Source organism: Gavia stellata, chromosome 5, assembly GCF_030936135.1.
Source record: "Gavia stellata isolate bGavSte3 chromosome 5, bGavSte3.hap2, whole genome shotgun sequence".
NCBI lineage: Eukaryota > Metazoa > Chordata > Aves > Gaviiformes > Gaviidae > Gavia > Gavia stellata.
In genome coordinates this window covers 59,812,396-59,825,980 of record NC_082598.1, presented here as the reverse complement: position 1 = coordinate 59,825,980, position 13,585 = coordinate 59,812,396, and the positions used below count along the sequence as shown (strand labels likewise).

At 49.6% G+C, this 13,585-nt stretch overlaps 2 protein-coding genes across 2 annotated transcripts; both read left to right on the top strand.

Annotated features, from left to right (window-relative positions):
- The first annotated feature begins 28 nt into the window (after positions 1–28).
- Positions 29–1,756, top strand: POMK (protein O-mannose kinase). Its single transcript, XM_009810671.2, has 2 exons — positions 29–316; positions 853–1,756. Exons 1-2 carry the CDS (start codon positions 29–31, stop codon positions 1,624–1,626), a joined length of 1,062 nt encoding a protein of 353 aa, XP_009808973.2. The 3' UTR covers positions 1,627–1,756.
- Positions 1,757–9,875: 8,119 nt separating this feature from the next.
- Positions 9,876–12,394, top strand: SMIM19 (small integral membrane protein 19). The gene is made up of 3 exons (XM_059818222.1): positions 9,876–10,027; positions 10,191–10,315; positions 11,477–12,394. Exons 1-3 carry the CDS (start codon positions 9,876–9,878, stop codon positions 11,542–11,544), a joined length of 345 nt encoding a protein of 114 aa, XP_059674205.1. The 3' UTR covers positions 11,545–12,394.
- The last annotated feature ends 1,191 nt before the right edge of the window (positions 12,395–13,585 follow it).

The window sequence follows — 13,585 nt, the reverse complement described above, 5'->3', positions numbered from 1 at the left end:
TGCAGCGGAGAATGTGGAAAGCGCGGCCATGGAAAAGAAACAGCGCTTCGTGAGGAGGGAGTTTCCTCCCAGGGAGGTGACGACCCTCTCCTTGGCGTTGCTGCTCGCCGCCGTCCTGCTCCTGAATGCCCTCCTCTACCTGTACCTCAACAAGTCTTACATCTCTTCGGGACGCGCCGAAACGGAGCCCGGCCTCTGCCCGTTCGGGTACTTCAAACTGGGAGCGGTGAAGAATTGTTCCCCGTGGCTCTCCTGCGAAGCCATAAATAGGGAAGTCAGGAAACTCAAGTGCGTCGGTGAAGGCGCTGTGAAAAAGGTGAGTTTGGTTTTCCTTTCTTCTCTCCTCTGGATAAAGAGCTTTCACTGTTTGCTGGCTAATTAATGCCCGTGCTGCTGTTATAATTATCCTCACAGCAGCTAACTACTGTAGACATCCCGGGTGATGTCTGAGAGGGTGCACAGAACAGGTAGGAGAGCGTGACCGGAGCCCTGGGCCACCTCCCTGACACCGAACGACATCCAGCTACACAAGCGAAATCACAGGGATCGGCGAAGCGCTTGTGGAGCGCGGTACGATCGTGGCAGAGTAAGACTGGCTGGTTGGGCGGTATGAAATAATTGAACTCATCTGCATTGCCCATTCCAAAGAAAACTTAGGAAATCGTGATGTAACTGTGACGTTGGTAAGGGTTTGCTGTGACAGGTACGTGGCCTTACCTAAAGGCTTGACTATGCCTGGTGACTGTAATTCGCAGTGGTGACTAAGCAGTCACTCGGAGGTCAGCAGCAGCTGGTCGCAGTCGGTGGAAGAAGGCTCTCCACATGTCTTACGTGTCTCTTGTGTGTTCTCAGGTCTTCCTTTCCGAGTGGAAGGAAAACAAAGTGGTCCTTTCACAGCTCACCAACTCGGAGCTGAAGGAGGACTTTCTCCACGGACTGAAGATGCTGAAAGCACTTCAAAGCAAGCACGTTGTCCGGCTGCTTGGCTACTGTGAGCAGCAGTTCACGATCCTCACCGAATACCATCCTCTAGGCTCCCTGAGGGGCCTGAATGAAACTCTCCACGTCCCCAAGTACAAGGGCATGAACACCTGGCATCGCAGGTTGATGCTTGCTATAGACTACGTGAGCATCATTCGGTACCTGCACAACAGCCCTCTGGGCACCTTAGTGATGTGCGACTCGAATGACTTGGACAAGATCCTCTCTCAGTATCTCCTAACAAGTGACTTTCACATCCTGGTGAATGATTTGGACGCTTTGCCTCTCGTGAACAGGAGTGCCGGCAGGCTGGTGAAGTGCGGTCATCGGGAGCTCTGGGGAGAGTTTGTAGCTCCTGAGCAGCGTTGGCCCTATGGAGAAGAGGTGCCGTTTGAGGATGACCTCATGCCTCCCTATGACGAGAAAACAGACATCTGGAAAATCCCAGATGTCTCCAATTTTTTCTTGGGCCACGTTGAAGGGAGTGACATTGTGCGACTGCATTTGTTTGACATCCATGCAGCATGTAAGAAAAAGGACCCGGCTGAAAGGCCTTCTGCCCAAGAGGTTTTAGAAACCTACAGGAAAGTTTTAACTCTGCTTCTTCGGGAGGCGGCCATGCCTGGTGCTAGGGAAATGTTATAGTGAATCCTGAGACAAACAACATAACTGAGGTTGATGTCCTTCCTATTTATTTAGTTTGCCTGAAGGGCAAAATCTCTGTCCCCAAAACTGGAAAGATAAGAACAACTGAACTTGTACCTTTTGATTTTAAAAAAATAAATCCACCCAATGCTGGAGCTGTGTAAGCTTCCCATTGGCATGTTTAACCTCTCGTTGGAAGAGGAGGAGGGAGAGAAATGAAGTTGTGTGGGTGCGGGGGGAAATTTGTTCCTCAAGAAATAATAAATTTTCTTTTGCAACATTTACACAAAAACTCTTTAAAAAAATTCACAGAGTTAAAAAAAAAATATTGGCCCACTTAAACTTGCTGGCAGAGGACTGGAGAGCAGAGACCATGGCATGTCCCCCACAAGCTTTGTGCTGATTCCTGTGGCTTTGGCCCAGGTCTTATCCACAAAGTCCTCACCCGCTTCCCCACGGAGTAAATGCAGTGGGTGAACCCCAATGCCGGAGCCCCAACGGCAGTCTCGGCCTGCTGGCTGGGGAATAGGTTGTTTTTGGTGCTGTACGGCCATTGCTCTCTGGGCCCCAGATCCCACACCAGCAAGCATGTGGCCACTTTGTAAGCAAGCAGATGATGCAGGTCCCGAAGAGACTGCTTACAGACACGTGCTGTTGGTTTTCAAGCCTTTGCCCCGTAGTGTTCTCAGACAGGCTCTTTGGAGATCAAGCTGTAAAACAGGAGTCTCTTGCTCTTTTTTAATCCACAGATACCATCAGCACTTTGGAAGAGAGCTGAAGCATATCTTTTTTTCATTCGCTTACCCTTGCTGAGTGTCATCATGACTCGATGGAAGGGGGGAGAACAGGGAACTGAAGGAGAATGTGACTTCCTTCCACAGCAATGAGCGTTAAACGAGAGCTTTGGAAAATAAAAGCCCTATATTTAGAGCATGCAACTCTATTAGGTCTGAATTCAAAGCCCGCTAAGCATAAAGAAAGGCTGCTTTTTTGTTCAGTGTGTTTAGGAGAAAGCTTTTGCTACCTACATGGATGTTACAGCCTTATACCAACAGCTGGAGAGAAAGAGTAATGATGCCTTAATCCAGCAGTAGGCTCTGTTTGGTGGGATTGGGATGTACGTGTTCTCTCGGTGAAAAAACGGGAATAGTATGAATGAGACACAGGGACTCTACTATTACGCACCTGAGGACTCTGTTCTGCAGACTAGGTCCTTGAAAGACCTGAGGGCCTGAGACAACTTTCAGGGTTTGACTTGAGAGGTGATCTGTAGGCAGAGAAGTACATGGTCCCTTCTGCTGAAGAGTTTGGTTCTGTTCTTTGCTGTGCTGATACTCCTCTTCACCTAAACAAGCTGTGTTACGACTGCACTGAGAACATGCAGTCAGTTTGTATGCATAATGTTCAAACGCACGTGTGTTCTATTGCTACCAAAATTTTATTATGAATGGGAAAACTTCCCTGCAAATTACTAAATTCATACCTGATTTCATACAATGCCAGCAGGAGCCCTTTAAAGGCTGCTCATTATGGCTTTCCTTTCCTTCTGGGCAGTCTATTTTCTTAAATTAGCTGATTTTTGCCATTTTTCACTTGTGCAGTCCTTCCTGGCAGCTTTCCTGCTCAGGTTGTCAGGAAGCAAAGCTCAGAAGTCAGGGTCTCCAAAAGAGAACAGCGATTTTGGATGCTTCGTGTTTCTTTTGGACTTTGACTCAAAACTCCTTAAAGAAGCCTGGGGAAAAAGAATGCTCTCTCTGTAATTGTATCATCCAGCCCATGAACTCTTGAGTTGTTATTGTTAGGGTTAGAGTTCTACAGTTCCAGCATGAATCCAGGATGTGCAACAGTTGGAAAAGCATCCTGTTACAGCTCCTCATAGCCAGGGATCAAGCTTTGAAGGGCCAGGAGTCAAATCTTTTGCATGTGCCCCCAGCAATGACTTGTTACCTCTTGTTAGCCATCATGTATACTTGAGAGAAAAATCAGCATCTGATGGCTGTGAAGTAAATATACCATGCATTTTTTTATGCGAGTAGCAAGGACAGACAAGAAGAACCTGCCAAGCTTCTTATGCTGGTGTCTCTCGGTTAAGAGAAGCTTCTGCTTGGATTCTTGCTCTGTTGTATGTTGCTGCACCTTGCAAACAGCTATATTAATTTCACAGAGTGAAAACCAAATGAGGACAAATTCTGATTCTGAATAATTGTCTCACCATGGAGCTGTCTCTCTCCGTTCTTGGATTAAATAGTTACAATTTTTTCTTGAGAAAAGGTGTCTCCCTAAATATTCACCCTGAGCACTGGGTCCTCTGCATGTCCCTTCCCCATTCCCTCTCCTTCAGCTTGTGTGTTGTCCAGCATTGTATTTCAGCAGGAATACATTACCTTTGTTCTCAACACAGCATTATGGAGCTTCCAAGTTTCTTTTTTGGGATGTTGTTTCCGTCTGTGAGGAAACACTAGATGGCAGCATGAAGGTCAGCTCAGCGTTAGTTCTGAGCAGTTGCAGTCTCTCATGCCCAAACATAGCCAGAATCTGACCTTGGAGCCAGTATTTTGCTAGCAAACTTCCATAAACTCCTAAAAGATCTCATTGTGTTTGCATGAGTGAGCCTGTAGTAACAAAACACGTATAAGGGCTGTCAGAAGAGTCACACATGCCAGCTGAAGGGGCTACCTCCCCTTGAACTTGCTCATGGTATTTGTGTGCTTTACCATCCCTCAACCTGGTGCAACCTCAACCAAGTTTGAGTGTCACCTCCTTCCAGTCTTTCAGTAAAATCAGAGGAGTTTTCACCCTCTCCATCTTTCTGTTCTTCCTCACTAACCCCTTCCACAATCTCAAGATTGCATGAATCCTGTCATTCCCACATTTCCAGCTTCTTTTCCCTTAAAGGGAAGAGACAAAGCCTCAGGTAGAGGGAAAAAGAGGCACGACAGCCCTACGTGCAGCTGCCTCCCCTCTTTCCGATTCTCTCTGCTGGGCGTTCCAGTTTTCACCACCAATGACAGCCTTCGATAAACATTCGGGGGCTTTGCTGCCTCAGTACAAGCAGCTCTTACATGGCTGGTGGAAAACATCACAGGATGAAGAGCAGGAAGAGGGCTGTTCACAGCTGGAAGCCTGCAAGCTCCTCTCTCCTCATCCACTCCCCAGCCAGCTCTAGACCAGTGGACATGACCTCCCCTGCCAAGACCACTGCCACGGCTCTGCCTAACCTCAACAACAGCTGCTGGTTCTCATCTCAAGCTTCAATCAAGGGCCCCACATTCCCTGTCCCTTCCCACAAAAGATGCTTTTCCTGGCATGGTTATTGCCAGGTTTCCTATTGTATCCCTGTTCCTCCGTCCTAAAAGTCCAGCCAAAGAAGCTGCGCAAAGACGCAGGCCTCGCAAGGAGAAGGTGCGACTGGTGCTCATCTCCTTCAGAAAACTTCAGAGGAGGTTCCCGAAATCACCCTAGGTGGTCAGTGTCAAGGCAGGTATGGTCCCAGTGGTCCCAGGGCTTCTGTTTGCTGCCATCACCAAGATGAAGGCCTTGGGTCTGGCCCCTCGCCCAGGGACAGGACAAGCCTTTTGCTGAGGTCAATGATCTGCACCACCCTCTCCTTCCCTTTTGGGCAATGCCTCCTCTGCCATCCCTGCAGCAGTCCCACAGCACATCCTGCCCACCCCATCCGACCAGCTAGACAAAGAACCAAAGCAGAGGCGTCTCCCAGACTCAAGAAACCGCTCCTGGTTCCCAGACTGAACCCCCCTGGGACACTGCTGTGCCAGCAGTGGAGGAGACAGGGAGACCTGGGACATGGCAGCTGAGCCTGCTGACAGCCTGGCTGCGGGTGCCAACTGTGTCAGGGCACCTGGACCCACTAGTGGTATGGTATGCTCTACCCTTGGTCCGATGCTGTTACCGAAACAAATTCCCAGGGGATTTCCCAATAAAGTTTAGCCCTTACCAGGTAGGTTTGTACCACAGGATACAGAATAGAAAGAGGCTGTCTCAGAGCAGAGTCCCAGCTGCAGTTCAAACCCACTGCTCCTTTCTTTTTCTCCTCAGAGTCATCCAAAGAATAGCACTGTCAAGGTTATGCTGTTTTCCTTTCCAAAATGCCTGCTGGCTGCAGGCTTCTAGGTGGCTCAAGTCTCATGTAGCGTGTTTCCCTTTGCGTGCCGTGCGTTTCAGACTACATCGTAAAAGCACTCCTACAACGCTAAATCCTGTACAAGTAAGCAGCCTTTACGGCAACTCATCTCTACGTTCGACACCATCAGATGTAAAAAGTATTGTGTGCATATCCACACCAGCTGCTATGGAGGTCTGGGTAAACGGCGAGGAAATAAAATGGACACAACCTATTTCATTGAACAGGGTTTTTTTTTCTTTTTTGAAGATTACTTTTAAAGTCCGTGTTGCTCTGTATTTAATAGAGTGGTAACTATTAAGTGTATCAGGCGTTTAGAATACCACATAAACTTTTTGAAATTCTATCACAAGCTCTAAAACAATATTTTCCTTTGGTGCCACACAAACAAAACATCAGATCATTATCTTTGCGAAACAGAGGCAGTGCTGTTTGCCAAATACAATTTGTGAGATATCTGGCAGAATTTGCAACTGTAAACCGATTCTATCATTACAACTGTAATGTCTTACCAACAGTCAAGAGACCCTGGGAACAAGAAAAAAGTGGTTCTCAAGTTCTTCTAGCATGATATAATGCGTATATTTGTAGAGTTCATCCAAATAAATTATATGCTAGATGGTACTTTTAAAAAAGAAAAAGGATTTTGTGGTTTTATTTTAATTGAAATACTGTATACTTGAGATGACCACATGATTTCCAATAATTGACAGTCTGTGTTCTGAAGTCTATAATCCAGTATTTATCAGGATTAAATGGTGAATATATTTACATTACAGTGATATTTATGTCTCAGCGATTTCTGATTCTGTTTAGCTCTGGGTAACTCAAAATCCATTAAAAATTACATACTTATAGAGAGAGACACACATAGATTCTTTGGCCATAATTTTCAAAAGAACAAGCTTGCTGTTAGATTCCAGCATTCGCATTTTGGATATGAAGTAACTTGAGTTTCAAAACTGATAATATTCAGCAGTTTTCAGTCAAATTTATAGTAGTTGCTGGATGCTAAGGAGTTTTGGAAAGTGAATTCTTTCCTTGTAGAGCTGGAAGACCCTTTCCAGCAATTCTCTTAATAAATCTACGGGACTGAAGTGGGTGCTTTTATCAAGTACACGCTAGATTTCTTTGTGAAATGAACAAAGTTCCCACTTTTGTAGAAGTTAGGATTTTTTTTTATTAATTAAATTACACAGCTATGTGTTTTTCTCCCCAAGAGCTGGTTCCTGTGAGGGGTTGTGTCTGACCCATAGCTGAAACTCCCCAGGCTTATTTGCTACTGTGTAATGTTGAAAATCTAGCCACTAAGCTTGGGTCTCCATTAGCTGCGTTTTGCCAGAATAGCTTATGCCAATGCCTATATTATTATTATATATTATTTGTTTGGTGCCTACATGCTTTGGTCACAGGCCAGGATCCTGAAGGTCAGATGCTATACAGGCACAGCACAAAATGACAGTCCTTTCCCTACAAGCATAGAAATACAATGGATGTCCTCATGCATTAACAGCATACACGAGTGTTGGTTATCCCATCCCACCTCATCCAAGCTACAAATAAATATGCTACATAATCTACACAGACAGGTCACACCGTTTGTGGTGCACATAATAACTGCAAGGCCTGACTTTGCTCTGACCAAATTCAACAGCAGCGTGCATACCCATTTCTGAAGGTGTTTCAGGAGCCCAAGACTGAAATAAAAGCCCAAGCTACAAAAGGAAACAACGGTGTACCAGGACAAGCTAACCCAGGCTTAAGAGTCAGCCAGCTTTGGTATTTGAACCAGATTCCTCAAGGAAGTCACACAGAAGGCCTGCACCCCCAGAACTCCTATTGCTACGGGCCAGCAAGGGGGAGATCACCCCTTTTTCTCAGGTTTGCAAGGCTGTCGCCCTCACTGCAGAGCCAGATGTTTTGCTCCTCAACCTAACCCTGTCCTACCCACTGCTTAACATCTGCTAACTTCAGAGGGGTACGCGGGGGAAGAAAAGCTCTCTCTCCCTGTCTTCCAGGTTGGGGGTGGGTGGATAATCTGAGCCTTAAATTGAGCATTTAATTAAATCAAACAAATCAGACACCTGCTGAGTGAGGCAGAGCCTGTTCCTGCGTGCTGGAGGCTGCAGAGAAAACCCTGAGACCTGAAGTCATGCTTTGTGGATGCGGGCCTTGGCTTTCTCCGGACGGGAAGCTGGGTGCAGAGTCTTTAGGCGTTCCAGCCCCTTCCCGGGTTGTCCAGAGCAGAGCTGCAGGGTTCATAAAAAAAGTGCCTTTAGAAACAGCTTAAATACAGCTTCTCTACACCCCGTACAAGGGAGCCTAATCTCCACTGAAGTCTAGAGGTAGCAGTGAAATATAAAGAGCACCCAAGTTACTTATATTTATTCTTTCCACTTTTCTTCCACAGATGTGTAATGCTTTCTTGTCAGGCCTGTGAGCAGAGAAGTTCAACATACTGGAAAAGCAAACAAAAAGCCTCAACTTCACGAGAAACTGTTTAAAACCCCTGTGAAACCATGCTTAATTAACTGTCTTGTGTCATGTTGCGTAAGTGATAGACTTTTTTTTTTCCTCTTAGTGGTTTCCACAGTTCTGTGCATGGGTGCCATCCCGATTTAATGACCTAGAATTATGTCTAATTGCTGTTCTACTCTTCTTTCCCACACCATGTGGGGCAAGGAACTTTTCTCATGATAAGAGTGCCTTAGCTTTTTATTTTTTTATATTGTTGTTTTCACTCATGTCCTTTTATGCCCTGATCTGATGCCATCCGTTCCATAGCATGGAAAGAGAATGACTTGGCACATCTCGCACTGAGAAAATGGCTCCCCAAAGGACGGAGTTTCCTGGGCTGGTTGGACATTTGCAAAGCGAGTGCCATCCAAGCGAGGTGTCTAGACTCCCTCTACACAGTAAGGGGTCAGAGCACTTCACGGGCACAGGCAGACTCATTCTGACTGTTTGACATACATAGGTTAGATAAATCATGCCCTAAAAATACTTGTTTTTTCCCCTTATTGTCTTATAAAGGGTGGAGACAACCAACCGCAACATAAGCACGTACCCCAAATATGCATAAAGCAAAGGAAGATGAACTATATGCACAACATCTACATTGTAATAGCTCTAGTATCTGAAGGAAAATATGGGTAAAGAAAGTGGCAGGGCCAGACGTGGATAGAAAGAAGCAGGAGAGGGTAAAGGACAGCACACCTAACCTATCATGCAGCTCAAACATGCCACCTCAGGCAATACAAAGAAAAAAAAGAGTGTGTGTGTGTATGCGTGTGTTAGATCATGCTCTGCCTAGTTAATCTGCGTCTCATTAAGCAGTCTGGACAACTTTTCAAGTTTCTAAACCGAAACACTTGCTCTGCTCCACCTCTCCTGCCAAAGCAGAATCCTGGAACTGTGCGTTTTGGCATCAGGAGCATATGGAGCATAGGAGTAAGTTATGTTGCTGCAGCATCTGAATATCCAGCAACTCCCATTTTGGCACCCAAAAAAAAAAAAAAAAGACACGAATTTTCAGAAGGTGCTGTTTCTATTTTGACAACTTAAACCGTCACATTTAGTTCCTATGTGAGAAGTGAAAGCTCGTGACAGCCTGAACCTCTTTCTCTCGCGACACCCCACACTGCTGAGGTACACCCCGCGCTGCTGAGGTACACCCTGCGCTGCTGAGGTACACCCTGCGTGATTCCACTGCCACAAAGCAAGCACCAGCCCAGGCGGGTGAAGGTGCTTTTCAACCCCACGCCTGCCAGGCTTTCGGAGCCGCTGAACTCACACCTCTCTGGCCCTCCACCCGCCTGCATCTCCCCTCAGGCGCTGGCACCGTGAAAGCAAGAAGACTGTGATACCCTCTGGGAGAGAAACTGTCGCCTACTTATGTCCTCTCCCCCAGGGACTGGGAGCTGGAGGGGAAATAAAAGGCGAGGGGGGAGAGCGGGCTGAGTCCCCTCACTGCCGCCCCTGAGGGCCGCCCCAAGATGGCGGCAGGGAGGCCGAGGCGCGGCGCCTCACGCTGGCCCCGCCGGCTCGCGTGACGTCACTTCCCGCCGCCCGCCCGCCACGGGGCCGCCTCTAACGGCCGTTCTCCCCCATGGCGGCGGCGGCAGCGGCCGGCGGCGGCTCGGCGGCGCTGGGCGACGGCGGCGGCATCGACTACTCGGTGCATGAGGCGTGGAACGAGGCCACCAACGTCTACCTGCTGGTGGTGCTGGCCAGCCTCGCCCTCCTCGTCTACGCGCGGCGGTGAGGGCAGGCTGCGGCGGGCCGCGGCGGCGGCGGCGGGGGGGGGGGGGAAGGCCGCGCGGGGCGGGGCGAGGGCTCCCGCCGGGAAACGGCCGCGCCGGCCCCACGTGTAGCCGGTGGGGCTGGGCCGGGCCTCTCACCGCCTTGCCCCCCACCCTCGCAGGAACAAGAGGAGGATCATGCGCATCTTCACCCTGCCCCCGGCCGCCGAGACGCCGCCCGAGCCCAACTTCTACGACAGCATGAAGAAAATCCGCCTGCGGCAGCAGCTGGAGATGTACTCCATCGGTAAGTCAAAGTTGGGGCTCCCCTGCGCCCGCTGGTCGTTGGGTGCGGTCCCCGCAGCGGTGGCCTCGAGCCTGCCCGTCCTCGTGCGGTGGGGACACGCGGGCGGAGCCCCGGGCCTGTGGCACCGAGCGAGTGGGGGTTCCGCAGGAGCGCGGGGTGGAGGTTTGGGGCGCGAGGAGGTACGGGGTGAGGGAGCGGCCGCGCGATTCTCTTCTAGCTGTCTGAACGAATCCGGTGTTGAAGCTAAAAAGAGCTGGGAATGTCTGAATATTGTCAAAACGTGGATGGATTTGTAGAAGTTGAGAGGACCGTGGAATCGCGAGTAATTCAACTTCATAAACTGAAAATAAACGAGAACCTCACTCTACCAACAAGTGTTGCCACTCCCATCTTAATGTTGAAGGTCAGGATGGAGGTGGGAAAGAGCCCCATGCCTCCGATATTCCAGAGGTCCAATTCAGAGAAACGCCTATACTTGCTTCACATCTGCCGTATATACACACCTAGAGGGAATATGGGCAAGAAACACTTAAATGAGTTGAAACCGCTTTTTAAATGCAAAGATTTAATGCAAAGTTTCTTAAACCAGGCCATTGCACTCTGTAGGAACAAAAAAGGATGGGCTTCCTACAGAGGAATGCCTACTGGCATTCGTGGTTGGTGTTTGTTCCGCCGCACACAACTCTTTGATCTCCCTTTGCCTTGCTAACCAGATTAATTTTGAAGTCAATGTAGTTGTTAGCTTGCGGCTCGTATATTATGGAGGAGATGGGTGATGTGGAGATCAACCGTGTGACTAATGAGTCGCTCAGGTCATCTGTAATAGCACTTCTGAAGCCATAGTCTGTAATTTTTTTTTTAAATGAAAGGACCTGAATGGAATCACAGTTCTCTGCTATTAATTTCCTGACATTTTGCTCTGACCCTACTCTTCAGCCTTTCCAAGGCCATACGCTAAAGGACTAGTTCCACGCGGTGACTGAAACTTCTCTTCGTGTGGCTAAGCAGTGAAATTACATTCTCTAATCTTAAGTCTATTTCTTGATTGTTATCATATTTACACGTGTGTATATATAGAGATACGTGTACATGCACACATACATATATACATGTACATAATAAATGGCATAATCGGTGTTGATCGGTGTTTCTTTTTTTCAGCAAGGAAGTATGAACAGCAGCAGCAGCCACCAAAACAAGCTGAAAGCGTACAGCTCTCAGTGGAATGAAGCCCAGAATTGTAGGAACTCTGGATACATTTCCAGTGCTGATGATAAGAGTCAGCGTGGAGCTATTTTCAGTGCCTCTTAATTGATACATAGCTGAAGGCAAGGGAGAAAGGAAGGGGACTCTCCTAAAAACTTTGTTCTCAGTAGCTTTTCTCTGAGCCCCGTGAAGTAAACTGAGTGCCTGCTGAAACATTCAGTATGAAAGTACCCAACACAGGGTAGAGCTGCTCAGAGAAACCTCAGAGGGTAGAGAAGTGCAGCCTAACCAATGTTTTAAATTATTTCTCTCTCTGCCGGCACCTTGGAAATCAGCTCCTACCTTCTCTGGGAACGGCACCCTAGAGAAAGCAAGGCAGTACCTATCTGCCTGGAAACCCTTTTGTTCCGTGATCACACCTTGTTGAATTTGCTGAATGCGTTCAGTAAATGCGAATGAAGATACTGTGGCCGTACTGCCCAGCGAAGGTGAACAGCTTTGAGAGCCTGGCGTCTCGTTGGCGGTAGTGTGGAAAGATTCTGCGCTCTGTTTATATGGCGGTTGCGTATGCAATACCATGAACCTTTCCTGGAGAAACTTTTGAGTACTGAGAAGGACACAGTGAACTGCATGTCTAGAAGACACTTAAAGTCAATACTATAATGTTAATAGCAGTGGTGGTTAGCTTAATTTAGTAAAATTGCTTTAAAGAATGGGATTGTCTATAAAAATTTGCATAAACGGAAAGATCACGGCTTCTCCAGAAGAGCCATCTCATCCCAGTTACTTTTTTCTTTCTAGGTAAATCACAAAATCAGTTAAAGAATACTGCAGAAATTACTTCTTAATAAAAGTGTCTGATCATGAAAACTACTTGAGGCTGTATCATGCTGTAATTCCTAACGTTACACGACTGGAGTAGGCCGAGCGGTGAACAGAACACCCACAAACAACAGAGAGCAGGGAGCATATGCCCAGAAAGAGGTGGTTTTTTTCCAATTCTGTGTTAAAATATGTTAAGTCTCGGAGCAGTGGTAAACAGCACTGCAGTTCTATTCAGATACGAGGAACCTTGGCTTTGTTCACCAAATCTTCTTTATTAGATCGAGGTTATCTGTACGTTAGCGTCCGTAGGGACGGTAAAACGTGACCTGGGCCGCGCCGACGGCGGCAGGAGACGGCTGAGCGGGTTTGCCCCCTGAAAAGGGCTCCTTGGGGTGAAGTCCCGCCACCTTGCTCTCCCTGCCCGTGGCCCTTTTGACAGCTTCCCCGCGTGGAACCGAGGAGAACAGAAGCGTAGCTCAGCGGGGCGGATGGCTGGCGGGAGGAAGCGCCGTTCCCCCGCAGCGACGGGGAGGAGGAAGCCCCGGGCCTGCCGGCGGCTCGGCCTCCTCCCGCCGCTGCCTCCCCGCAGGCCTCCCGGTGCCTTTTCCTTCCTGCGCGACTCCGGCCGTACGAGGACCCGGCTCCGCACCATCTCCGCGGTACTCGGGTGGGACAGAGCCCCGGCGGAGGCGCTTTGCCCGCGTCCCCCCCGCCCGGAAGCGGCGTCCTTTCCCCTCCCCGCCCCGCCCCGCCCCGACCTCACTTCCTGCCGCCGCTTCCGCCTCCGGGCCGCGCCGGTCGCCGCCGCCGCTGCTACTACTACTGCTCGGAGGCCGGAGGGCGCCCGCCGGGCGGTGAGTGGGGCCGCGGCGGGGCACGCGCGCGGGGGCGCCCCGCCCTCGCCCCTCCCCTCCCCTCGCCCCGTCTGCGCTGAGGGGAGGGGGGCGCCTCACCGGCGGCGGCGCGCGGGGGGCCGGTGTGAGGCGGGAAGGGGCCGCCTGAGGAGAAAGCGCGGGCGGGCGGGGAAGGGGTGGCCGGCTCCGGCTCCGCATGAGGCCCGGGGACAGGCTGCGTGCCGCCGGGCCGGGTGGGCTTTCCCCTCCGTCCTCCGCGGGAGGGCTCTTGGCGTCCCGTGCCCGGCTTCACCCCGCGGGCGCCGCAGCCTGGTCCCGGCGCGGGGCTCACGGCTGTACCGAGAGCTCAGCCCTCCTTCCCGCCAGCCCTGCCCACCCGAGCGGC

Bases quoted from the DNA above. Each gene is read 5' to 3' on its own strand.
- POMK (XM_009810671.2), top strand. From the start codon at position 29: ATGGAAAAGAAACAGCGCTTCGTGAGGAGGGAGTTTCCTCCCAGGGAG. The intron at 317-852 runs GTGAGTTTGGTT...GTGTGTTCTCAG, and splicing joins GTGAAGGCGCTGTGAAAAAG to GTCTTCCTTTCCGAGTGGAA.
- SMIM19 (XM_059818222.1), top strand. From the start codon at position 9,876: ATGGCGGCGGCGGCAGCGGCCGGCGGCGGCTCGGCGGCGCTGGGCGAC. The intron at 10,028-10,190 runs GTGAGGGCAGGC...CCACCCTCGCAG, and splicing joins CTCCTCGTCTACGCGCGGCG to GAACAAGAGGAGGATCATGC. The intron at 10,316-11,476 runs GTAAGTCAAAGT...TCTTTTTTTCAG, and splicing joins GCTGGAGATGTACTCCATCG to CAAGGAAGTATGAACAGCAG.